General features: G+C 34.6%; 1 protein-coding gene across 1 annotated transcript; it reads left to right on the top strand.

Moving 5' to 3' along the window:
* The first annotated feature begins 18,821 nt into the window (after positions 1–18,821).
* Positions 18,822–24,975, top strand: LOC18433025 (putative methyltransferase At1g29790). Its single transcript, XM_006843121.4, has 2 exons — positions 18,822–20,496; positions 24,347–24,975. Exons 1-2 carry the CDS (start codon positions 19,725–19,727, stop codon positions 24,904–24,906), a joined length of 1,332 nt encoding a protein of 443 aa, XP_006843184.3. The 5' UTR covers positions 18,822–19,724; the 3' UTR covers positions 24,907–24,975.
* Positions 24,976–26,792: the final 1,817 nt, after the last annotated feature.

Here is a 26,792-nt window from a genome sequence, read left to right on the forward strand (position 1 = left end):
ATATTGAGATGTATGAATATGAAAAAAAACAAAAAAAGATTTTGAGTCTCAAAAATAGTGCATCTTGCAATACATTATCTAGACCGTCCATTTTCAAGATTTTCATATGTTTATAAATCTACATGATTTGCACCATTTTTTGAGTTTAAAAATTTGTAACTAGATATGAAAATGGATTTTGAGATAATCCTAAGAATGTTTTTCAAAATTACCTGTTATGATAAAATTTGGAGGTGCACTTTAATTGGATAGTTTAATGTTGCAACCCTTTTTTAAAACATTGAATTTTACTCTATCCGGTCCAAACCTTATTCAGACCGCCAATCTAGCATTCCGATATAAATATGTAGGTGAATGATCCAACAAGTTTAAATATGTAGGTGAATGATCCAACGAGTTTCAAAAGTGCGAAGTATAAAGGTAGTGGGATCATTTTCATATGGGAAACAGTTAGATTCGATATTTTATGAGATCCGAAACATCATTTTTTGAAAAATTGAATTTGACTCTATTTGATCCAAATCTTATTCAGACCCCCAATCCAGCAATCCGATATAGATATGTAGGTGAATGATCCACCCCAACTAATATAGGTTTTAAAATGCATGATGGTACACCATGTTTTTGGTGGCAAAACAAAAATTTGAGGAAATTGTGCCATGTTAGCAAATGGGCGCTAGTCTAACCAGACCATATAAATTAAATGGTCTTGTCCCTCGAGAGCATAATTAGGGAAATGTTTTTTTACCAAGAAACCTCTGGAAATTAATTCCACCAAAAAAGAAGAGTAATAAAATTTTGATTTGGAGAACAAGACTCCTGTAAAAATCTTGATTTAGAGCGCAAAAATGCTCCAAGTCAATGACGAATTCTAGATCGTCAATTATTGGGATTAAAGGTCTAGGATATCAAGAATTTAAACTTCTTTTTTTTTTTTTTCATAAAGATGATTTTAAAAACTTCCTATAAAAAATAAGGGATGGGGTAGCATCCGCATGATGTGGACGCAACGTTTTAGATTGAACCTAGTCTCATCTACAGTCAAACTAAATTTGTTTTGTTTTTTTTTTAAAATATATATTTATCTAAAATTTAGGGTGTAAATTGCACTTTACTGCACTAAATAAAATGATATAAAGTTATTTTAACTGAAATAACTTTACTAGAGTTCTCTTAAATTGTTTTAAGGGAATTCTGGTCAAATATTCAGTAAAAAATTATTTTTTTATTACTTTTATTTAATATGATGGAAAAATGAATCAACACACTAAATTTTAGATAAATATAGTTAATTTGTGACCGTTGGATGAAGCTTTGTTCAATCTGAACCTTGTAACCATGTATTTAAGGGCTTCTCTATTGAGGGGCTCTACTCAATAATAGAAAATATATACAATGAGACCGTTTATTTTTTATATAAGGAGGCTACAATGATTATCGACTATTAGATTTGAGATAGGGTGGTTGAACATGTGTCATTGATCCGCCACAGTATCCAAAACAATTTTTCTTAAATGTTGTGACCATCAATTTAAAAATCGGATTGATGACTCAGATTAGGCATCGCAAAAATTGGTATGGATTGTTGTATCGGCGGTCTGGATCGCTATTTTACTGCACAAAAAAAAAAAGGCGAACCAGCTAAAAAACACATGCATAAAATAGTGAACCCACCAAAAACCCATCTACATCAGTGCATCGATGTTTTACTAAGCAAGGCGGCATTTTTACTATGGGAAAATGCTCGTTTTACTGTAGCTGTCACACCCCAAGAATTTACAATAATGATATTCTTGAGATGTGACAGTCAAAACATATATATATCTTTACGATGGCAAATTCTTACAAAGTAACAAAAGAAAGTTTAAGCACAACTACAATATATTCCAGAATTGATCCTAACAAGCACTCAAAATGAAACCGCAGTTATCTTGAAAAAAAAAAAAATGTTTACCATAATTTGATGAGTTTGGCTACTCAATAAGTGATCATCATAATCCTAAAAATAATAGTTGAAAGATATCAATATTTTCAAAAGAAGATCTATTAACAGAAATGCATTAACAGTTTCACTTTCAAAAATGCATAATTAAGTATAATCCGAATAATTGAAATGCATATAATATTTTAACGGCAGTACATAATTCAAAGGATTTCACAAATTACCCTACCGGCGTCTCAAGTAGGTCACTTATATACCCCATCAGCATCCTGATGGGTCCACTTAATCCCTTTCGGTGTATCAGATAGGTCTACTTAATCCCTGCATGTCCACTTATACCTCACCGCTGTACCGAATGAGTCCACTTAATGTCTACCGGCGTACCAGATAGATCCACTTATACCTCACCAGCGAACCGGATGAGTCCACTTGCATACTTAAAGTATTTCTAAATCTCTTTAAATATTCGAAAGCAACAATATCATGTACTTAACATATCACTGAAATTATTAATATGAATTTCACTGAAACCATTAATAACAGTCACTTTCAATAACATTTCAAAAATAACCAGTCAAATATTTTGGGCTCAAATTTAGGAAAGTAGCAGTTCATAAAGACATTCTAGCATAATTGCCAATCTAATATGTATAGAAAACCTCTTATAGAAATTCAAGAATACGAAATTATCACAATTTATGGAATGTCAATTCGCCAATAAACACTTCACAGACAATGCTATAATTAACTGCAAAAATATCAGTTTTCAAATAATAAGGCAGCCACTTGCACATTAAATTTACAATGTCTAAATATTAAAAAACAGTAGAAAGAAATCTCACAATTTTACTAAAAGCAGAAATATCACATTTATTTCTAATAATTTTACAGTATCTAAAATTTTTAACATAGATAAAATATCACAATTTTACTAAAAAAGATTATTTTTCAAAATAATGAGGTCTCTTGCGCATAAAATTTATCGCGCCTAAAATTTATGATAATAAGCAGAAGTAATTATTTCATTTCATTTTTAAAAAGAACGGATTATTTTTTCAAGATAATAAAGTCACTTACCTAAAATATTTGAGAATGAGCTTCCGATAAAAATTCGGCTAGAGAGAGGAGCTCACTACGTTTGTAAGAGGAAGAGCGAAAAAGGAGTTATTAGGCGACGTCTTACCTTTCGTCCTATTTAATTTCTTTAAAATGCCTCCATCTCATGTATGAGGTATCGCGTAATTGACCGCCTTTAACACCTTAAAACCATATCCACTAAAGGACGGGGCAAGGCAACAAAAGCTTGAACCAAATGAAGGTAAAAGCTTTTGAAAGTAGTGATGGTCCCTAAGGACCATCATGCTCATATGGACCATCACTTATTAAAAGTTTCTTTCCTTCTTTTTTTTTTTTTTTTTTTTTTTTGAAAGTTTAGTATTGTTATAGTAGCAAATCGCCAATTCTCTTCTAAAGCTCGACGATTTCCGATATATTGATATAATCGGCATGAGGTGATTCTCGAGCGGACCGGATGATTTCATGCCGACCCGATGTAATTTAAATCACTTATTGTGGCACAATTTCCTTTATTCGAGTTAACATCTAGTGGTCAAAAGTGATTGTGATCTCCTTGTACAAAAAATAAATGGGAACGTATACAATGAGACCATTTATATTTGGTACAAGGTGGTCATACTTACAACTTTACGATGTGAAATCTGATAGCTTGGATGTGTTACAAAGTTCCAGAAATTTCTTATGAACTTTGAGCTTGGTCAATGAAATAGATACAACTACCCAATTTCATATCAAATGGTCAAGATTAATAGTGACCACATTGTACCAAAGATAAATAGTCTCATTCTATAATTTCCTAAAATAAATAGTCTTATAATATACAATCCCATAAATTAAGGCTAGCCCATATAGGTCTCTTCTCATTTGGGAAAGATACACCATGGTGTAACGGTGTAAATATGTGCACCACAATGCCTTCTGTAGTCCGTTCCGTACATGTCAATGTTGTGTTCGTATGGTGGTACTAGCTATAAACCATGTGTTGTTATACAAGAAACTCTGACACTTTGTTTACAGTCCGATCCATGCCGATCTCTGGGGTGAGATCTGCTCAAAACTCTTAGTAAAAATTTAGTTCATTTTGTAAAAAATAGAGAGTGGGGTCGCTCAAATTATGGTCCTAAGAATGGTACAGATATATTCAGATGTGATTATTTCTTGGGTCTATTGGCAGTGCCAGCTTCTATATATGTGCATTTTGCATTTAAAACTTTATAAATCAAGAAAAAATAGAAAATCAAACTAAATTAGATGGGAAAATTAACTAAAATTGAATAAGAAAATGAGACTTACCTCTAGGGACACGAAACTTAGAGTTTCGCGCTTGGATCAGACCCTTCTTCTGATTTGCGCTACCATCTCCTTTTGGATGCATATGCTTGCTTGAATCAATAGATCTAATATATTTTAACCTAGATCTAAGATTCCTAAGGTAGGAGGAAAAACTGGGGAATTCTTAGACCGTTGGAAAGCTCTACGGGTCTACTTTGATTTGGGATAGTTTTGGTCAGTTTTGGGGCAATTATATTGGGTCTAGGTTTTTTATGGTCTACTAGGGTTTTTGTGGTCCTTTTAGCTCAGAATCGAGGTTTTTAGGAATTCCCTCAGCCAGAATTTCGAGGGGAGTATCTACACACGTGTATAACGGAAAATGACCCGATATGCTCACTCCTTATCTCCAGTGTGGCTTGAAAGAAAGCAAGCCACCTTTTTTATTTGCAATGAATGGAGGGAATTCTTTATAACAGTGGTGTAAGCAAGCCACCTTTCAAGTAGTGTTAAAAAAACCAGCTAGTTCCGGCACCGCTAGGGTCCCGACTTCAGTTAGGCAGGTTTCGAGTGTATAGTATACCTTAGGACACCCACCTAAAATGTTCGGCCCAAAACTAGCCAGTTAGGGGTCGAACATACCGTTTTTATAGGTAATCGACTGGTTTTCTACTAACCAGACCGGTTAGCTGATATATCAGGCGTTTTTAACATATAATGGGAGTTATTTTCCAATGGAAGTCGTTATATATTGGAGGCACCTGTGATCTACTTTTTCGCTATTTTTTTAATCATTTTCCTGTCATTTTTTTGGCTTTTTTCATGCATTACTGTTGTAAATCGTTATTTAAATTCTATGAAACAAAGAATCTCGAATGAAAGATCGAAAAAGAAAGAGTTTTTTGTGGATTGAAATGACAGATTTTCACAACTTCTAAAATTTATGCCTTTTTTCAATCATATCTTCAATATTGAATGTTCCTTTATGAAATTTAGGGGCTTTGATAGATAATCAAAGCATTTACTATATCCATGTTTCAATTTGTTCAAACAACAAAAGATTGCGGGCTGATTTTGGCCTGAAATGCTGATGCTCAAAGAACTTTTGTTCAATCCAAATAGGTTTTTGATCAATTTATTGCTCATTTTCTTCATCAAATTGAGTTGTGGATTTTGATCATCAAGGCTTCATCTACCAAATAAAATAGGTATGTTTATTTATGATAGAGTAAATGTTTTTATAAGATTTTTTTTTTTGCTCGATGTCATGAAAATTTCTTAGATCTAAAATTTCTGCCATTTGTTCAATGCAATAAAAAATATCGAATATTTTTTTTTGAGATTTGGTGTGTTACGATCAAAGCCTTTACAATGCATGTGTGTTGATTTGTTCGACTATCAGAACATTGAGGGTCGTTTCTTGCTTGAAATGTTGCTCGATTTTAAGGTTTTTGAGAAATTGGTTTTTCTAAAAAAAAAATTTATTTTTCTGGATAAAATTATGTTTTTTGATGAATATGGGAAGTATTTTTCTTTTTTTCTTAATAAAATATATTTTTTGATAAAAATATGGTTTTTTGATGAATATAACAAAAAAATCGATTGTTATTTTTTTAATGTTATATTTTTGTTTCTAACAAAAAAAATAAGTGTATGATATAGTACATGATAACGTTGCTCGATTTTTTTTGCTCGATTTTTTTTAATTACTCAGTGAACCCCCTTCTTCTCTCTTCCCATATAATTATGATGAGTGCTTAGTTTTCTTGCTCTTTTTGAAACTTACATTGTGTCTCTCTTGTTTGGGTTGGATTTGATCCAAATTATCATCATCCTAGATATTTGATTCTATGTTAGAACTTGTTTGGGTTGGATTTGATCCAAATTATCATCATCCTAGATATTTGATTTTATGTTAGAATTTTTCATGTTATTTATCAAATCTTGTTGTTAATTCAAATTTCCAAAAAAGAACTATGAAAAAGTATTGGCCAAGGCCACATCCTTACTGCCAAATTCCAACATTAGATAACTCTTGCAAAATAACATCTATCCCTATAAATCAATGAAAAGAATCTGTCCTTCATTGTTAGGCTTTCAATACATTCTAAACCCCATCCCATGTTCATTACAAAATACAAATGGATGTCAAAGTTCTAAACAAATCTCTATAGAATGACACAATAGCTCCTTTCAACATCATTTATCAACCACTTGATTTTCTCTTGATTATCTATTGAGGTAAGATTTGTAAGGTGTTTAAATCTATTGATGTAAGATATGCTTGATTTTTTAAAAATTATTTTTCTTAAGTGCATGATATAATTCCATTTGTCCTAATGGAAATGAGACATTTTGTTTTTTTTTTAGTGCATGTAAAATTTTTTGTTACCTTCTTTTCAATGAAACACTACATCATTGTCTTGTATGTGCTTGGTTCTTCTCTTTTTTCAAATTTTTTTTATTTTTTTTCATTTCGCTATCAAGGTTTTTGGAATGTCATGGAAAGACAACTATACTTTGTTTTTTAGAGCCTTCGGTGAGAATATATTTTGTAGCAAAAAAATAAGCATCTTGAAATGTTCTTGAAAGAGAGATTGAATTGAAGGCTTGAATCATGTTCGTTTGGGAAATCAGGTAGCATAGATTTAAGTAACCAAGGGCTTGGAAAAGCCTAGTTTGAGTAATTTCGGGTGCTTCTGGTTTGATAGACGGTAAGCATGCATGTATTTGTTTTGAAGTAACTTGTGCAATACTTAATCTATCTTAAAAGGGTGCCGTTTGTATAGAGCCTAGGCTCTAAACAATCAAATTAGAGCTTACCTCTAAATATTCTCGAGAAATGTAGTTTCAATACTCGAAATCTTCGTCATAGCCTTAAAATATATTTTCATCGTTGTTTATAAAGTTTAAAGCTTCAAAATAGTGTAGATCAACATATCTATGAAAACTTGAAAATCTTGAAAATTGACAGTCCAAAAATACGTTACAAAATATACTATTTCTAAAACTTGAAATTCATTTTTTCTCATGTCCATGTATCTTGATATCGAGATGATCAATTTGAGGATATGTGGGCATCAAAACAACCTCTTCTACTGAAATTTTTGAGGAAGGCTCTAATTTGATTGTTTAGGGCCTCGGCTATATATAAACTTTTCCCATCTTAAAATAACCATTTTATTATGAGGTATTAATGTTTGTCAAGTTTTCTACTTCAAAGAACTCAACTTGCTAACATTGTTTTTTGGTTGCTGGAGTCTACTTTCTTGCCATATGTATGCATAATATGGTGCCCAGACTTGTATGCTTTTGTAGGTAATAAGACAATATATACTTAAAGTTGCAGATATCTTAGTTTAACGATGATGGTAGTATGAAAATGCCAATGGCATGAAAAACAATTGTGAAGTATGACTTATTAAAAATGATGTTCCTAGGTACAACAATGTCAAATGCCATTTGAAATGATGCTTAGTATTGAGGCAAACATATCCCAAAGAGATTTGATATTTATGGTAAAATGTACAAGAAAACTAAAATTTAATGGTAATACTTTTTTAACGAAATTTTATGTTTAGGACAATTTACAATAAAATAAAAAGATGAAGAGGGGAAGACTTGACATGGCAATATGGCGTAAAAGTGAATTACAAGGACAAAGTTAGATATAATTTTTATAACAAGGAAATGGGTGGCGATGTTTAATGCCTAAAAGAGTACATTGCTAAGGTAAAAGGTAATGTCATAGGTTATAACGATGAGCCACCAACAGTAAAAGAAAAAATGTTAAAATTGATTACAGATGGAAAAGGAAAAAAGGTGTAGAGACAAAAGGATGCGGACGAGGTAGGGAGGGGGTACGAAAGTTCTCATAGATGAGGTTGATGACGAAGAAAAAGAGTTCAAGGTACAAATGGAACTGGCTAGGATTGCCAGTCTCCAAGAGCTGAACTATAGACAAATGGAAATTCAAGATATGTATGGTAGAAGGGATGGTGCAAGCACTAGCCACCAGCCTCAACAACCCGTAGTGTCAGCCATCTACTACTCACCTACCTGAACCCATAGATGTGCCACCAATGACCCTCGAACCCGCTAGACTTGGCCCCCACATGCCATAATACCATCAGAAAAAAATAAAATTTCCATCAGCAAGGAAATTAGTAGAAAATGAGAGAAAGTGTATTAGCATGTTTTGGTATGTTAATGCATTGCGATTTAATTATACAAACTCAGACTACTACCTGCAGATGGTATCTGCTATAACTGATGCAGGGCCGAACGTCATAGGCCCCACTGCAAAGAAGCTTGCAAGGCCATGTTTAAAAGTTGTTGTCCATGATGTAGATAAGTATATTGCGCAGTTCAAGTTTGCTGACCAGGCATATGAGTGCCCATCATGACAAATGGTTGGAAGGACACGTCCCACATACATCTTGTCAATTTTTTAATAGGTTCCCCTAAGAGGATTGTTTACCACTCTAACATTGACCTATCAAGAAAAAAACAGACTGCAAGACTATTAAGCACGTACATGAATAAGATTTTAGATGAGGTTGGGCCTGAAAATATGGTCCAAGTAGTGACTGACAATGTTGCGAACTATAGAAAAACATGCTTGTTGCTAATAGAGAGAATACCTAATATTTATTGGATTCTTTGTGCTAACCATTGTGTTAATTTGATGCTTAAGAACATAGGGAAGCTAAAGAGGATTAAAAATTGTATTTTGAAGTGCAAGCTGATTACAATATTCATATACAATCACATGTACCTCAATGCTTTAATGAGGGAGCATCGCAAGCGAGAGATTCTCAGGGAGTCAATGTTGGGCAACAAGCCATGATTGAGATCAATGATAGGCTCTAACGAGTGGCAAACTGATAGGGTAGCAACGAGTCAACATGGAAAGGAGGTTGAAAGCATCATTGTTGATTGAAGGTTCTAGGCTTGATGCAACTATGTTGTTTTAGTAATTGAACTTCTAGTACAAGTATTGAGGTTAGTTGACTCTGATGATAAGCTAGCAATGTGGTTTCTATTTGATGCAAACAGTCACGCAAGGGAAGCCATAGTTCAAAATAACATATGGATTGATGAGATATTGGCGATCGTTGATCGTAGGTGGAGAGACCAACTGCATCGTGATATCCATACGGCAGGTAATTTATGATTCATCGTTGCAATTCATGAATCTATTTCAACTCTGAGTAAATTTATTATAATTAATAATATAATAAACCATGTGCAGGGTTTTTCCTTAACCCACATAACTTGTACTCCAATGCCACCTTAGATGATCCATATATCATGGAGGGGGTGAGAAACTGTATCTACAGGTTTGAGCCTAATCATGATATTCAAATGAAGTATATGGCGCAAGTAAACCTTAAGCAAAACATGTCTGTAATAAAAATTTTAATTCAGAATAACGAATTGCATTCCTTTGTTGTACTAATTTCTTGTATGTGCATCTTGTTCTTTGTAGCTTGTCGTGTCCTTAGAAAAAAAATGGGGAATTTGCATTGTTGAATGACAAAAAAGTAGTTGCAAAATTGCCCCCAGGTTAATCATAAGCTATAAATTATAATAGTTTAGTACGATATTATTTGTGGGTTTTTAAAAGCTAATATTTTTCTATTGTTAAAAATTTCTATGTTTGTCCATGTCAGCACAATGATGAACATTATACTGAATTCAAACAAAACAATTATAAAATATTACAGTTAGAGTTTTGAGTCAAACCTGTGCTTCCTCATGATATGAGAGAAACTGAAGTACATTCCAGTGGATACATACTCCGAGGCAAAATAGGTTAAATACTCAAAAGTTGTATAACCTAGTGTACATCCACTAAAACTTGAAATTGAGCGAGAGGCAAATAAGGAAGACCCCCACAGACTACACTCCGATCAACCTTTATAACATCATTTGGAAGGACCTCACCAATGAGTGGGTATCACAAAGGATCCCAGTATTAAACTTAGATTTCCTTAGAGGGGCAGTTGCTAATATGGATGATAATGCAGACATTGTAGCACCCAATGAAGGAGACACAATATTGGACATGGACACTGACTATCATGAGTACACAGATGACGAAGATGAGAAGCAGGATGACAAGGAGACATATGAGATAATGGAAAATGATTGGCAAGGTCCAGACGTTTAGGAATGTGAAGGGATACAATATGATAAGGTGTCTGATGTACAAGAAGATGATCCACTGAGTTTGGCTCGGGATGAAGTCCAGGCATCTAGGTGTAGTAGCTACTCGGCAAGGAAGAGATGAAGCCTTAGTTGATACCGTTATTTATGATGACGATGAAGCTGCTGAGGGCCATAACACAGAACAAGGTGGAGGGATACCACGAAAGTTGGACGAGTCTAGGAGACCTTAGCCAAGGGGGTACCACGAGAAATGTTCCTGACGGGCAAGGGGGCACAGTTGTAGCACTACATAATCCACTAGGTCCTTCTCAAATTTTTCGCTCAGTGAACCCTGATAGTGAGACACGACAGTACCCTGACCCCCCTCGCCACTCTCATTATTAGTAACCACTGTTAGTTAGACTTTATAACTCCTTCAATTGAATTAATGTCAAATTATAAATTGTCTTGCATATCTCCATAGTATTTATATACTAATTTATATAAACATTTGTTTCATTTTTGTTTTTTAAAGACAAATGTAAGCTAATAAGATAGTATACACTTAATATATGTTTTTCTTTTCGTTTTTTTTGGGGCTTTGACTCATTTTAAAAAAACCGAACCAGTTTGGTCTGGTTAATTGACTAGTTAGCCCGATTCTGGTTCTAATAGCTCCCAGCCCCATGTCTAGTTAATCATTCCTATTATATTTTGTGAAGACTGGTTTCAAGGTGCCCCCACCCCTGCTTTAGGCTAGGTATAGGCTTCTCTAGAAGTGGGTAGGAGGATAAAGGGGTCAAGGACTATGACTCTTACTTTTTTGTCTCAATACAATTAAATCGATTCAATTAGTTGGTTGGAAAGTCATTAGGGTTGAGAATGGGTCAGATCCACCGGGATTCAGATTTGGATATGAAAAGTATACATGGGATCTAGATTTGGATCCATATCCGATTGGATATAGAATATTCAGATTGAGATCTGGATCTAAAAAGTATACACGGGATCTGGATTAGGATCCAGACCCAATCGGATAACAAAATTATTTTATATATTATTTTAATATATAAAATAGTATATATATAATACTATATAATATATGAATATTATAGAATAATATGTAACACTTTAATAATTGGGTCAGATCTAATTAAGATCCACTTGTACCCAAATCCAATTCGAATTACTATTCCAATCCAAATTTTGGACCCAAAGCTGACCAGTTGGATCCAAATCTTAGATCTGTACCCGGATCCAGATAGGGTCCGAAATTCGGGTTTTGGATCCAAACCGGGTAAATTCTCAACCCAAAGAGTCATGGACATAAAGTGCAATTCTTAATGGACACAACTTTGGTAAGTCAGCCAACTCACCTACTACTATATGTCGAACGTCCATCTTTAAGATGGATGTTAAGAAAATGTTACGTCTACTAAAAATAAAAAATGGACAGCGAAGAAAGGAATTCAAAAAATAACATTTATATTTTTTGAAAAGAAAAATTCTAAGTTTATATCATTATCATGGTAGATATTATCAAACTCTAAAACTTTGAATCGAAAATACATCTTTGAGATATATTTTGTAGGGAGACTGCACAAAAATAGTGTTAGTCAACCGACTCACCAAACACTTTTCCAATCTTATGTGTGTGAGGTTTGTATAAGGTGTTCACCTTATATTGTAGAAGTAAGGTGCATTTCTAAAATTTATTTGGAGATGTAGTTTCAATAACATAAATTTGGTGATGGCTTGAAATCCTTTTGTATTATCCATTAATCGACACAATTTGTTGAATCTTTTATTATATCATCTATTAGTAGATATAAACAAATTTATTCATGCATCTCATACCCAATCGAAGTCTTCTAGATGTTATTACTCGTTCAAGGTAGTTGCAATAAGAGAGATATTGGTTGTTATTTCAGAATTTTGTTCCAATCATTATTTATCGATATTTTACCAATTGGCAAACATATTACATCTACTAAAAATTAAAAATGGATGGCGAAGAAAGGAATTCAATAAATAACATTTATATTTTTTGAAAAGAAAAATTCTAAGTTTATATCATTGTCATGGTTGAGATTATAGAACTCTAAAATTTTGAATCGAAAATACATCTTTGAGATATATTTTGTAGGGAGATTGCACAAAAATAGTGTTAGTCGGCCGACTCGCCAAACACTTTTCCAGTCTTATATGTGTGAGGTTTGCATAAGGTGTTTGCCTTATATTGTAGAAGTAAGGAGCATTTCTAAAATTTGTTTGGAGATGTAGTTTCAATGTTAGGAACTTTGTGATGGCTTGAAATCCTTTTGTATTATCCATTAATCGATGCAATTTTTTGAATCTTTTATTATATCATCCATTAGTAGATACAAACAAATTTATTCATGCAACGCATACCCAATCAAAGTCTTCTAGATGTTATTATGCGTTCAAAGTATTTACAATGAGAGAGATATTGGTTTTAATTTCAGAATTTTGTTTCCAATCATTATTTATTGATATTTTATCAATTGGCAAATATATCGGTGTTTTGGTTGTACTTTTAGGCGAGTTTCTTGAGCATGAAACTGAGACTTACAAAGAAAAAAAAACCTAGTGTTTGAAACCACTACAAGGGCTGAGTACTATAGCAAAAAAAAAAAAAAATTTAAACGAGGTTAAAAAATTAGTAAAAAAATAGATTTTGAAAAATCAATTTGTGACCAGGCATATTTTTTAAATAATATAAAGATGGAGACGGAATGTTGTTACCAGTTAGCTGCTTCTCCATTTCTTTGATCTCAGGTGCCAATTTGTTGGGTTTATGTGGCCTTTAAAGGCCTTATGAGTGTTTGTAAATGAAATGATATAGTAGAACATGAACTCAGTGGGAGTGTGGTCCCTAGTGGATAATACTAAGCAAACGATGATATGCTGATATCGATATGTGCTTAACGATCTAGGCCAGTCGGTTGGGAAAAACCCATGTTACCTAGGCATGAAAAACAAACCGATGAGGGTTTATGAGTTAGCCCTTGATGAGGTCCGAGAACATGCCCGGATGAGTGAGCCGATGGATGTGTGGCCCTTGTGTATGATGGTGGCTTATAGAGACGAGGGCCAAAGCCTCATCCATGTGTCATCACACGGCATGTATATTGATAGATCGTTCGAAAAAGCCAAATATCCACCTTTGGGTGAAGCGTATGCATGTGCGAGAGATACCCCTATGCGCCATAGAGCTGTGGTGCATCAGGTCGTGGTGACCTTGACTCGTCTTTAGGAGAGGACCTGTAATCCACAGACTGGGATTGCGACCCTTTGATTCATCGACTTGACTTTGGTGACCCGCTAATGAGCCACTGCTTGGACTGTGGGTCATGGAAAATATTGGGTCGGTTCGATAAAGCTAGTGTGGTATGTAGTCCACAGTTGAAGGTGGAGTAGCCCGTTATTACAGATGGGATTCCTAAAACCATATAGATTCTTTTCCCATCATATTAATTTAATTGTGTTCATTTTATTATTGAAATGATTTTAATTTTATTATTTGAATTTTTATGAATCTCTCAATATTTTATTTGTGTTTTTTGGACTTCTAAAAATACAGTTATTGTTCTTACAAAGTTATAAAAATTCAAATATACATTTTAACTTGTTTTATTCAATTTTAAAAATTACATATTTTTGATAATATTCCATGGGAACCCATAGTGCACATGGGCCCAACATATGGCATGTAAGTGGGGGCGTACATGTGCCACAAAAGGGTGGCACGCCCCCACCCTCTTTGGATTCTCTTGTTTGCTTTTAAGATAAAGTTAGTTTGATTTGTGGCATGTGGTCAAATCTTGGAACGTATATATTGACCATGGCTTTATCTATTTTGTAGCAAGTTTGTTTTAAAGAGATATGGTCAATTTGAATTGATATAGATCTTATCTTATTTATATTTGGTAGTATTTATCTACTTGATATTATTTGACATATCCTTATGGAATATGTGACATGGATCGTGCAATTTTATAGAATGCATGATATTTATTTTATTTAAATATAGAATGCATGATATTTATTTTATTTAAATATATTAATGGGAAAATGGTTTAAGAAAGGGGGATAATGGTTCATACACTTTCCATAATGTTGAGGGCCCATTTATGGAATGGATGACTAAGATCTCTCACCCCACAAGTCACCCTTAATCGACGGTCTATGTTCAATCTCACAAGAAGAAGCAAGCCAAAGAAAACCTTAAAAAATCTTATTCAAAACCTATAAAAAAGGATTGTCTTTACCAAAAAATCTCTACACCTTATATTTCTACCTCTCTCTCTCTCTTAAGAGACAACAAGAAAGGTTATCTCTCTCATGTTTGATCTCTCTCTCCCATATTGTGAAAGAACCTAAGGGTTTAGGTTATAGAGTTCTAGTCTCCTATCTCTCAAATATAGATGTTTGATTTCTCTCTTCCACATTGTGAAAGAACTTAAGGGTTTAGGTTATGGAGTTTTTCTCTCCTATCTCTCAAATATGGATTTACGGCTAAGGGTTTTAGGATTTAGCAAAAAGAGAATTTATCTCTCTCAAACTAGGTTGCTAAGAGAATTCACCTAGGGTTTTGAGTTTGTGATCAAAAGGGTTCATGTTCCATTGGTGTGGCTTGGTCGAAATTTGCTTTCTCGGTTTGAGATTGAAGTTAGACCGTTGATCCAGCACCATTGGATGGTGGTGACTCGGTGTTGGGTGTAATAAACCCGGTTGACGTAATCTCGGGCACTCTTCCTTTTGTTTTTTGCAATCTTATCTTTTATTCTCAAGCATAGTGCATAGTTGTTTTAATGACATCAAGTTGATAAGATTTTGGTTTTATTGTTATGTTGATTTTATTTTGAAATTTATCTTATTATAATAAAGACCACCTGTACGTAATCTTTTGCCAAAAAAAAGGAAAAAAAAAAAAATGTATTCCTTGATAAAAGATCACATAGGTCTTTCACAATTAAGGGGGGGAGGTGTTGCAGACAAGTATTCGTGGTCAATCTTTGCCAAAATGATAGAAAACATATAAAAAAAATCATAAATTAATTCCTCATTTTTTGAGAATTTTTATATTTTTCAATTGTTTTTTAATATACCCAAGTGGAACACCAACCCACTTGGAGAACCCGAGTAGCCAAGTAGTCCAATACTAAATAAAAGTGATTTGGTTGTATTTTGGGGCCGGGGGTATACTAGATGGGTCCAATTGCACCTCGAAATTCCGCCAAATAAACATAGTTTAACATTTTGAAGAAAGCGAATTCTCTTATGCATCCGGATCCACAAATTTTAGTCCCCTATTACTCAATATTGAGTTTAATCAAAATCCATTGAACTCCTTACAACTTTAAGGAAGTCACCCGAAGATCATAGTTTTTCGCCACATAAAACATTTTCATCATGGTGGACAAGTTTTTACCGTGGTTGCAAAGTTTTTGATTTGCGCTGGCTTGAGCTTGCTGGTGACCAATGGGCCTCACTCGGGTCAATTTAATTTTTTTATTGTATGTAAAAGTTTATATTTTACATAAAGAGGATTCAAACTTGATAAATTTTTTGTATATGTCCAATTCGTTCACTTTAAAATAGTAAGCCATGCAAACTATCCATCTTCAAAGAAATAATTTAGATCATAAAAAAATAAAACTGCAAAAAATATGAAAAAAGCAATTAGCCTCACAATTTAAAAAATTAATTAGAAAGATAGACATAAAGAGGATGTATTTAAAAAAAGCAAAAAGTAAAGTATTCGTTAAAAATGTCAGGGAAAAACCTAAGTTTTACAAAACTGGGCTACTCCAAATATCATATGCCGAAAACTCAGGTTTCGACTAACTTAGAAAGAAAAACCCGGTATTTCAGACTAGATGTAACTTTTAAATTTTCGTTTGAATGTTGGAATCATAAAATATTACCCTAAAGAGGGGTGGCAATGGGCCGGGTAGCCTAGCCCAGCCCAATCGACCCAGCCCTGAAAAAGTAGGGCCGGGGCCACAAAATATGGGCTCAGGGTAGGGCTACCACAACTTGAGGGTAGGGCCGGGGCAAGATTGGGCATGGGCCAACCCTATTTGTCCCAAGTCCCAACCCAACCTAGCCTTTTATTGTTTAGTTTTTTTTTTTTTTCTTTTGTTTTTATGTGGGTTTACTTGCCCGGTCTAGCTTGCATAGGGCCAGGGCCACGGCCTCCTCAATCCAGTCTAGGCTGGACCAGGCCCAGGCCCTGGCCAGTTCTATGGGCTCGTTAGAGACTAACCCAGTTTCTTTGACTTCCATTTCACTTCTCTGTCACCTGTAGTTTAATCTTCAGCACCAAGAGATGGAAGTCTAACAATCCGCGTGCACAAGCTCTTGGACTCCACAAAACATCAGTCATGTATCCTAAAACCTCTACTAAGTATTAAATTAATTAATAATAAATTAACAATCCCCCTTTTTTTAATGTTTGGGATGGGGAAAACCAACTTCCGAGTAGGGCAATTAAGCATCAATTTTTAAATGAAGCAGCTGGGCCTATTCCTATCGCTTGGACGGATCAGATTCAATCGAGGTAAATATGATGGCTAATCTAAGGTTTGTATAAGGTTTTCACCTTAATCAATCAAAGTAACATGTATCTTTAAAGTTTGCCAAAATATGTAGATCCGGTACCAAAAACTTTATGATGAGCTAAACATCTATATCCACCCCTAAATATAAAATTTTAAGTTTAAAAAATGGTGTAAATCAAACAGGATCTATAAGTACTCTAAATTTGAAAATATACTATCTTGATAATATGCAACAAGATGCACCATTTTTGGAACTCAAAATCCATTTTTTCTTTCATATCCATACATATGGAGGTCGATATAATCAACTTGAGGGTTTTTCAGGGTCGAAACAACCTTTTTATGTCGGCTTTTAAGCTTCACCTTAGTAATATAAAGTTGACACCGTCCATAAACTCTTTTGTTTTAATTTATTTTTCATACATCTATTAGATAAAACATTGGAGGTATAATGTGCCTTATTTAAGCACACTAAAAAATACACAAAGAATACTAAATAAAACCAAAATACTCCCACTATATTGTTAATCTAGCCATCCAGATCTCTTAATCGGATCCACCAGTTAAGATAGATTAATCTGAGCCATTCATGTTCTATTCCACTCCTAAAATCTTCATCCTTCTGAGTGTTTATAACATTAGATTTTTGAGATGCATATTTTTAGTTTTTTACCGGATGGTCTTCATAATCCATTGCACCTATTTACAACTCTTCCTAATTAATAGGCTAATCATCATCATCATTCGCGCCTTATCTTAGCTATTTAGAGTTAGTTAATAAGTTAATAAAAGACATAAAAATATTTGCGCATGTATTCATACATACATACAACATCCACTCATAACATGCATCGGAGGGCAATCGTGGTATTTCCACAACTCAAACGGGCGTTTTAGAATGCGTTTGATCAAAGTATTAAGCTATGCTCATCGGAGTTTGAAATGCATGAGACCGGACCCGCAGCTTGCGAAATCAAGTAAAAAACTATGTGATGTAAATGCATTGACCATTTTCAATTAAAAAATGGCACAATTATAAGGGAAATCCCAAAAAAATTCTCAACTCTCATGTATATTATGCTCCTGCAGAGTATGCTATGCGTCTGCTCCGTAGTACAAAGCACTTATTATTTAGAAAATTTATTTTAGTCTACAATTTTAGGAACCACATAAGATCTATTATATGATATTTTTAAAAGAAAAAAAGTTAGAATGTTGAGTTTGTCACTTGGATCTAGTTTTTAAAAACAATTGGATAGTCTCTATTCAATCTTGAAGCATTATTATTTTTAGTATATAGAGAATTCATTTGGGAAATTTTTTTAAATGAGTTTAGTTTATGGGTTGTAGAGATTGCATCCCCAAAATTTGAGAACTAAAAAATATTCTTAGCATGTGTCATACCTACGGGAGTAAATAGATAATATGCTCTTGCAGGAGTATGAAATCTTTTGATTTTTTATACTAGCATTATGTATTGGAGGGCCATTTATCTTCACAACAAGCTTTCTATGCTTCCCCTACGGCATAAAACTTATATACTTCTCCTTATCCAGCCTTCCATTTTGAATGGGCTAATATTGTCCCAATCACAATGTCACGTCTCTCCACTATTTTATTTTAAAGTTTTTTTCTATAAACTATTTTGACACCAAATTTTGAGCGTCCAATCCTTTATTAAACTTGCACTAGTGAAAAATATAAACAAATATTTTTAATAAAATAAAATGATCAAAATACCCTTAAATGATTCAAGGGGTATTTTGGTTATTATATTTTATCGAAAATTTATTTTTAATATTTTTTTATAGGTGTGCCCTAATGAGAAGATGACATGTACCAAATTCATATTCATACAATTTATGTAAAAAAACTAAAAATAAAATACTTTGAGATGTCGGATTTAAGATCAAACGGTGAGTGGCTCTCTTGATCAAAATTGAACGGCTGGATGGTAAAGGAAGCATATATCTTCTATGTTGTAGGGAAAGTATAGAAACCTTTCTCTTATCTTTATTACAAATAGATCACAATTAAACCTAACAATTAGATGTCAAATTAGATGGCTTGAGGTGTATCACGAAGATTGAGAAATAATTATTGGAGCTTCGAGTCTACTAAATTACACTCTTACAATCACCTGACGAACAAAAGTGTTTATAAGCTCCTAGTACCAATAATAAATAAAGAATAAATAACCTCTCTATAGACTTTTCCTTTTATATATGACTACTACACATTTTATAATATTGCCCCATTCATTATTAACTCAAAATATAATTGGTAGGCCTGCTTATTTAACATAAGATAGAGAGAAGATTTTAATAGTAAAGGAAAAAGTTGGGAGCCTATTTCTAATATTTAGAGAAATTAATAGAGTTTAATTTAACAATAAAAAATAAAGATAGTTAAAAATCTATAAAATTATAAGGTGGAGTTGTGATTGGGTTTCTAGTTAATCAAAACTAAAACATTTCGTCATTCCTGCAAAAGGCTTGTGCCTGTGTGCTGAATCTTCATTGACAGTGTGAGAGAGAAGCTTGTGCCTGTGTGCTGAATATTCATTGACAGTGTGAGAGGGAAGGATCACTCTCTGCAAAAGGCTTGTGCCTGTGTGCTCAATCTTCATTGACAGTGTGAGAGAGAAGGATCATAGAGTGCGAGACACAACCCATCACAGTAGAGAGAGATAGGGGATGCAACAAAACCAGCAAACTCTCTCTCTCCTCACCCGGTCAAGAACAAGGAGATGCATCCCATGCCTCCTCCTCTCCCTCGCCCTCCTCGCCCTCATCCCCTCTCTCTCTACCATCCCCACTCTCTCTCGTCAATCCTCCTCTCCTCCCCACCAAAGTCACCCCCTCTCCCCCGTCTCCGCCTCCATCTCCACCACCCTCTCCTCCCTCCTCTCTCTCCCGTCCCCCTCCCCCCAGACCCTCTCCCACATCCACCTCCTGCAATATCTCTCCCACCAACTCGAGGCCCACCTCAAGGGCGCAACCGAGATCTCCGACAGCGCCAACCCCAAAGACTCCGGCATTTCCACCCCCGATTTCTTCCTCATTGAAGAGCTCCGCAAGTATTCGTCCGGCCGGCCAAACCGAAGCAACCGGAAAAATTTCATGGGGGCTAATTCGACATTTTTGAGCATGGGCCACTGGTGCTGGAGCATGAAGAGAGAGATGGAGGAGTACATGGATTATGATGTTGGTGAGTTATGTGAAGATGATTGGAGGGTGGGTCAGCGTTTGATGGTGGGTGGGTGCGACCCGTTGCCCAGGAGGAGGTGCTTGGCTAGGGCACCAAGGTGGTACACAGAGCCATTTGCAATCAATGAGTCAATGTGGAGGGTGCCTGATGATAGGAATGTGAGGTGGAATGGGTACATTTGCAAGAATTTTACCTGTTTGGCCAGGAATGAGACCAGGAAGGGGTTCTTCAAGTGTGCTTCTTGCTTTGATCTACCAGGTAATTCATCTCTCTGAATTTCTATATAAATAGAAATCAAACCTAGGTTTTAGAATCATGTATAGGGATGTGGCAAAAGCTTTCTGTTTGCTGCAAACCTTACACAACCTAGGGATGGCAATGGACCAGGACCTGACCCGATGGTTAGACCCAATCCGGGTCCGGATATGGGTCCAAAAATTGGACCCGATGGGTCAGGTCCAGAATACTACTCAGGTCTAGGTTCAGTAATATTTTCTGGGTCCCAATATTCGAAATATATTGAAATATAGTTAAATACATAGATATTGTGATTTTTGGGTTAGGTCTAGGTCCGCCCGGCCCCGACCTAGCCCGTTGTCGTCCTAACAAAACCCTCTTCCTTTATAAGGAAAATTGTTTCTTGCAGGTTGGACCGCATAACTACATATGCTGTCCAAAAAGAGTAGACGCAAGTAGGTGTTCCATCTTAAAACAATGGAAACTAATGGTCCAAATGTTTTCATACTAGTATTGTTATTTTTAATTTTTAAAATTTACTTATTTTTTTTGTCATATTCATGATTTCTATGTTAGAGATTATATATCCTTAAAAATTAAGTCAAAAAATCCATCACAAAAATAAATTAATAGGCCCGTATTTTAAATAAATTAAATCTAAAAATCCATCTCAAAAATAAATTAATTGGCCCGAATTTCTACATATGCGGGCTTGACCGCATAGAAACCGGTCCTTGTTAGAATCCTCTATAAATACCCCAGTTTATGTTGAATAACCCTTTTTATAACGAATTATCAACAAGTAAGCTAATAACATGCAATTTCTCTATATGGTTATCTGATAACGTGTAATCTCTCATTTTAGTTGCGAAATTCTCCTTCAAAGTTTGTTCCCTTTTGATTTCGAATCAAAACCAAACCGTAACCAATATAGCAGTGTGCCAGGACTCAGTCGAGTAACTCGAATCCTGCTCCATCATTGTGTTAATGTCGGATCAGGATTCATGACAAGGTTGTGGCCAAAATTTTCTGCTCGCAACCATACACAACCCTTCTCCTGTTTTCATCTGGCTTAGGATTGGCAATGACTATGAAAAATGGAAAGATTTTAAGTCTAAGAAATAGTGCATTTTAGAATATATTATCTACACCGTCCATTTTCAAGATTTTCATAAGTTTACAGCTCTACTTGATTTCAACCATTTTTAAAATTTCAAATTTTATAATTAGATATAAAAATAGATTTTGAGATAATCCTAAGAACATTTAACATCAAAAATATATACCATGATTAAATTTTGAAGGGCACCTTACCTTTAAACGTACAGAGGCGTCTGTATGCAAACTGCACCCTTGGTATAATTCTCTATAAATACCCCAATTTGTGTTTGAATTCAGTTTAAACCCTTATTATAACGAATTCTCACCAACCACGCTAATAACCTGCAATTTCTCGCAATGGTTATATGTTAACCTGCAATTTCTTATTGTGACCAAGTAAGAAGTCCACATTTAGTTGGGAATTTATCCTTCAAATTTTGTTCCCTTGTGATTTTGAATAAAAACCAACCTTGAACCAAGTGAATATAGCAGTGTGCCAGGACTCAGCAGAATAACTCAGCCTCAACCATTGGGCAAGTTAAGTTCCTAGTGTGTTAAGTATTCAACAACCCAGGCCTAAATAAATGCTAAAAGAAAAATATAAACTATAAAAAATAAAAGAACATTAGCATAATGGTAGAAATACTTCTTTAGATGATTTTGTTAGTTTTTAATTTCATTTGGAAACTTTCATATCTCTTTTTTTTTTAAAAAAAAAGAGATATTCGATGTATAAATTCACTTTTTTTATCTTCTAACGATTTACTTAATTATTTAAACTTTTGAAATATTTTTTTGGAATTATTTTCGCCCTTTTTATTTTATATTTTTCACTTTTTTTGGGGTGTATCTATCTCGGGTGGGTTATTCAGCTTGGCCAAAGTACTTAAAGGCCAAGTACCTTGGCCGAGCTGATTTTCTATAGATTAAAATGTAAAAAGCAAATAAATTCAGTCACTGTGTTTTTAGATAATTCTACTGAACATGCAACTCAAAAGATTTCGCAATGATTCATTGTACTTAGTTGTTTCCTAGAGGTATTTGCGTCCATCTGATTCGCATACTGAGAATCGAGGCGTTTAACACCTTGAAGACGCTGGGAGCATATTGCGTCTTGGTGTTTTGTTCTAAGCATTGTTCAAAACAATGGATCAGTCCCACTAGTCAGTCCCAGCCCGATCCAATTAGTTCAACCGATTGTGATTGGATTGGTTCGACCGATTCTGACTGGATTGGTCGATTAATGTCTCGATTTTTTCTAGAAAATGTAATTTTGGTAAAAATGCTAAAAAAAATTGTAAAAAATGTTTGAAATTTACATGCATTATTTTTTATATTGGCACGTAAAAAAATAAATAGCATAAGCATAATTGGGTTTCGGAGAAAATGATTAGGTACTTGAAGCAATATTTTTTCAGTGGTCAATATATAATAAATATATTAATATTATATATTATATATAATATGTAATCAATGATATATAATATAAATTACATTAATTAAATAATATAAATAAATATATAATATCATATGATATAATATTATAAAATATTATGATATTTTAACTCAAGAGGTTTTTGGGTATTTTAGAATTCAATTAAAAATATAGGTAGAATATAAAATTATTCGTCTCTTTGTGACAATTTTGATAAATTTCCATCTCTTTATGTCTATGTGGTATTAGATTGAATATCAAATCAAATAAACAACAAATATATTTTATATCCCACGAGTTGAGGGACCTACGGGCTTGGCACCCTTTCTGGTGCATCTAAGTCTACTCACCCAAGTCGGCAAACCCCACAGTTAGCAAATAAACATTTGTAATAATACATTAAATTTTAAGTAGAGAAATAGAAGAAGGAAAATTGTTTCATGCGGGGCTGGACCGTATTTCTACAATATGTGGTCCAGAAGTATAATGCATCCATCTTAAAGATGGATGCAAATAGATAGTCCATCGAAAAACAAGTGTAACTAAGGGTCTAAATATTTTTAATATAATTATTATTTCTTGTTTTCAAATTATTATTATTATTTTATATTCATGATCCCCATGTTAAAGATTATATATTCTCTAAAAATTAGGATCAAATTATATTTAAAATATATATTTATTGCCAAGCCCGCACTTCTACAATATGTGGGCTGCCCATACAGAAACCGTGTCCATAGAAAAATAAGGAAAAGAAAAAAAAGAGAAATATATAGACAATGTTATAAGGACAAATTTACAGACTATGCACAATGACATTGCACTTATCGGCCGATTTTTAGATCAATCGTCGATTAGTGCCATCTAGTTTGATTAGTCGGCCGATAAGTGCATTGAAAAAAATTTGCTATATATATGACCGTTGGAATCGGGCCAGATCGGGATCGACTAGTGACCGATCCCGAATTAGTCGGCCCATATTTTAAAAAACAAGTGATTCAGATTGGAACCAACCAATCTAGAACAGGAATTGGTCGGACCGATCTGGATCCTGTAAGATATCAGGAATCAGTTGGTTTCCCCTACGAACCGATTGTTTATGGATTTTTAAATTTTTAATTGTTGAACCGACCAGTTTTTGCCTATTCTGGCAAACTTTGGATAGTTTTTTGACAGAATTGGCCCCACTTAATTTTTTTAATTTTTCCGGATCACTGATCTAGATCATTGATCTGCCAAATCAAGTAAGAAGTCCACAGAGGCAATCTAGATCACCAATCCATTTTTTAAAAACCTTGTTGCAAATTATGACCGTACATGCTTCTTCTCTTCCAGGTCATGAGAAGCCTAGATGGATCAAGATAGAGAACTCAACTGAAAATCCGAGCCCCGACTTCTTAATCTCAGATGTTCTAAACATCAAGCCTGGAGAGATAAGAATTGGCTTAGATTACAGTGCTGGCACCGGAACTTTTGCAGCTAGAATGAGAGAATTCAATGTCACCATAGTCTCCGCTACATTAAACCTTGGTGCACCATTCAATGAAATGATAGCATTAAGAGGACTTGTTCCTCTGTACCTAAGCTTGAATCAACGGCTACCGTTCTTCGATAACACGCTTGATATTATCCACACGACGAGGTTTTTGGACGGTTGGATCGATTTCCAATTGTTGGATTTTGTGTTGTTTGATTGGGACAGGGTGCTCAGGCCAGGGGGATTGTTGTGGATTGATAGCTTCTTTTGTTCTAGGGGGGATTTGAATGACTACTTGCATATGTTTGAGCAATTTAGGTATAAGAAACACAGTTGGCTTGTGGTGCCAAAGGTTGATAAAGAAGGGGATGAGGTGTTCTTCTCTGCTGTGCTAGAGAAGCCCCCAAGGCCCTTTTAGGCCTTCTTTGCCATAAATCATGTATGAGTTCATTTTGACTTATACATCTCTCTCTCTCATTTTTAGTTATACTTCTTTTTCTCTCTGTCTCTCATCTTTCCATGTTTTCATGATGACATGAATCATGTTCATTTTCACGCTTTATTTCACCATGAGCATCCATCGTATGTAAAGATAGTTGTTTCAGTTGTCAGGAGCTCGGCACTGTTTCTTTAAATGATCAATTAAGAACATCAGATTAAGGGTGGCAATGGGCCGGGTGATCCGGCTAAGTCATCCCGACCGTGTAAAACTAGAGCCTAGGACACAAAATGTTCCCAAAGGGCCGGGTAACCACGACCTGAAAGTAGGACCAGGCCTGCCGTGGGCCATGATTGGGCCGACCCTCTTTTTATTTGCTTTTTTTTTTTCTCCTTTTTATTTTTGACGATTTTATTTGATCGGGCCCGGTTCTATGGGACTAGGCCAAGGCTGGCTCACTCCATTGCCAAGAAACATTATGATTTTGTCGTGTGGTATAAATTGTTGGGATGGTGATGCAAATCACCCCATTTGAAATTTTCTTTTTTCTAGAAGGGTATTTTCATCACACAAAAAATCATTTAATGGAGGCCCATAAAAGTGCATGGGTAGAGAGAGAAAATACAAGAAAAGCTGCATAGAAGCTTGAGGGATACAAATAGGGGTTTCTACACAAACTCTGGTGTTATTGTGACCTCGCGTTGAGCCGGTGTTTTATCGGCACTTTTTCACGGCGGTGGTCTTGGTCGACTATGAGGAAGAGATGAGTAGCTTGATGATGGTATTGTGATAGGAAATATTTATTTGAGTTTTTTTTTGTTTTTTCTTTTTTGTTGCCAATGTATGAAATAATTTCTACAAAACTCCAAATTTATAAATTTTTTCTTTTGATTTTGTCCCTTGCCCATAGATATAACCCATTTGGGTAAACCTCATTCTATTTATACGTACGTTGTGATTTGGTGATTTTTCATTTTACTTGGTTTTCTTTGTTTTTATATTTTTCTTAAATATATTATACATATTATTATTCTTGGGTAGTTTGTTTGGGTGTTAGAATTTATTGTTGTAGATTGCTCACAAGATCAAGTAGAGATTTGAATCATCTGGATTTGCGAACAAGTGGTTAATTTGAAACTCCCCTGCCATTTGAAACAAGACTGCCCCTATCCTCTCCTTCCTTTTCTCAACTAGAGTTTGTGAATTATCAGTGGTAATTTTTGGTGGAAGTTCCTCTTTTTGAGTGAGTGATTTAAGGGCAACTGATCTGACATGATAGTGTCAACTGTCAAGGATTTAGAGATACTCAAGTAAAGAGAGGTAGGCCAAGATGCTTAGGGGATCCATCATTGTCCTAAACTCCTTTGAAATTCATACCCTAACACTACTTTAAGTTACTCTCCCACTGTAGGGTCTTGTTTAAATGGACCAGCACGTCCTATCCTTTCCTATAACTTAATATATGTCAAATAGATCAACACATATACCATTTTCGTTTTGGAAATTGTTTAATAATATGGTATTGAGTAATACTTAGAAAATAAAGAAAAATAGTCATAGTTTTGGAGTTCCAACCCTTTCTTAGTTTTCGTTCACTTATTTTTCCACAACATATCATGAATGGTTCATTTTTTGCTCATCTCAAGAGAGCCAATGTTTAAATGGTAACTTATGCTACTGCAACAGTGTTTCATGTTTGGTTCACAGTACAAATCAAACTCCAAGAGTCTCACGCACATACAGAGCTCCCCCATGTGATTAGGTGTGGGACTTTTTTTTACCTCAATTAATGATTTGCATCAAATTTTTTCATTTCAATTGGTAGCCTATTGGTGTAAAAAAACTTACATCTAATCACATGGGGA

The sequence above is a fragment of the Amborella trichopoda genome, chromosome 5 (genome assembly GCF_054954075.1).
Source record: "Amborella trichopoda isolate Santa Cruz 75 chromosome 5, AtrichopodaSantaCruz75HAP2 v2.0, whole genome shotgun sequence".
Classification (NCBI taxonomy): domain Eukaryota; kingdom Viridiplantae; phylum Streptophyta; class Magnoliopsida; order Amborellales; family Amborellaceae; genus Amborella; species Amborella trichopoda.

Bases quoted from the DNA above. Each gene is read 5' to 3' on its own strand.
- LOC18433025 (XM_006843121.4), top strand. From the start codon at position 19,725: ATGCAACAAAACCAGCAAACTCTCTCTCTCCTCACCCGGTCAAGAACA. The intron at 20,497-24,346 runs GTAATTCATCTC...CTTCTCTTCCAG, and splicing joins TTCTTGCTTTGATCTACCAG to GTCATGAGAAGCCTAGATGG.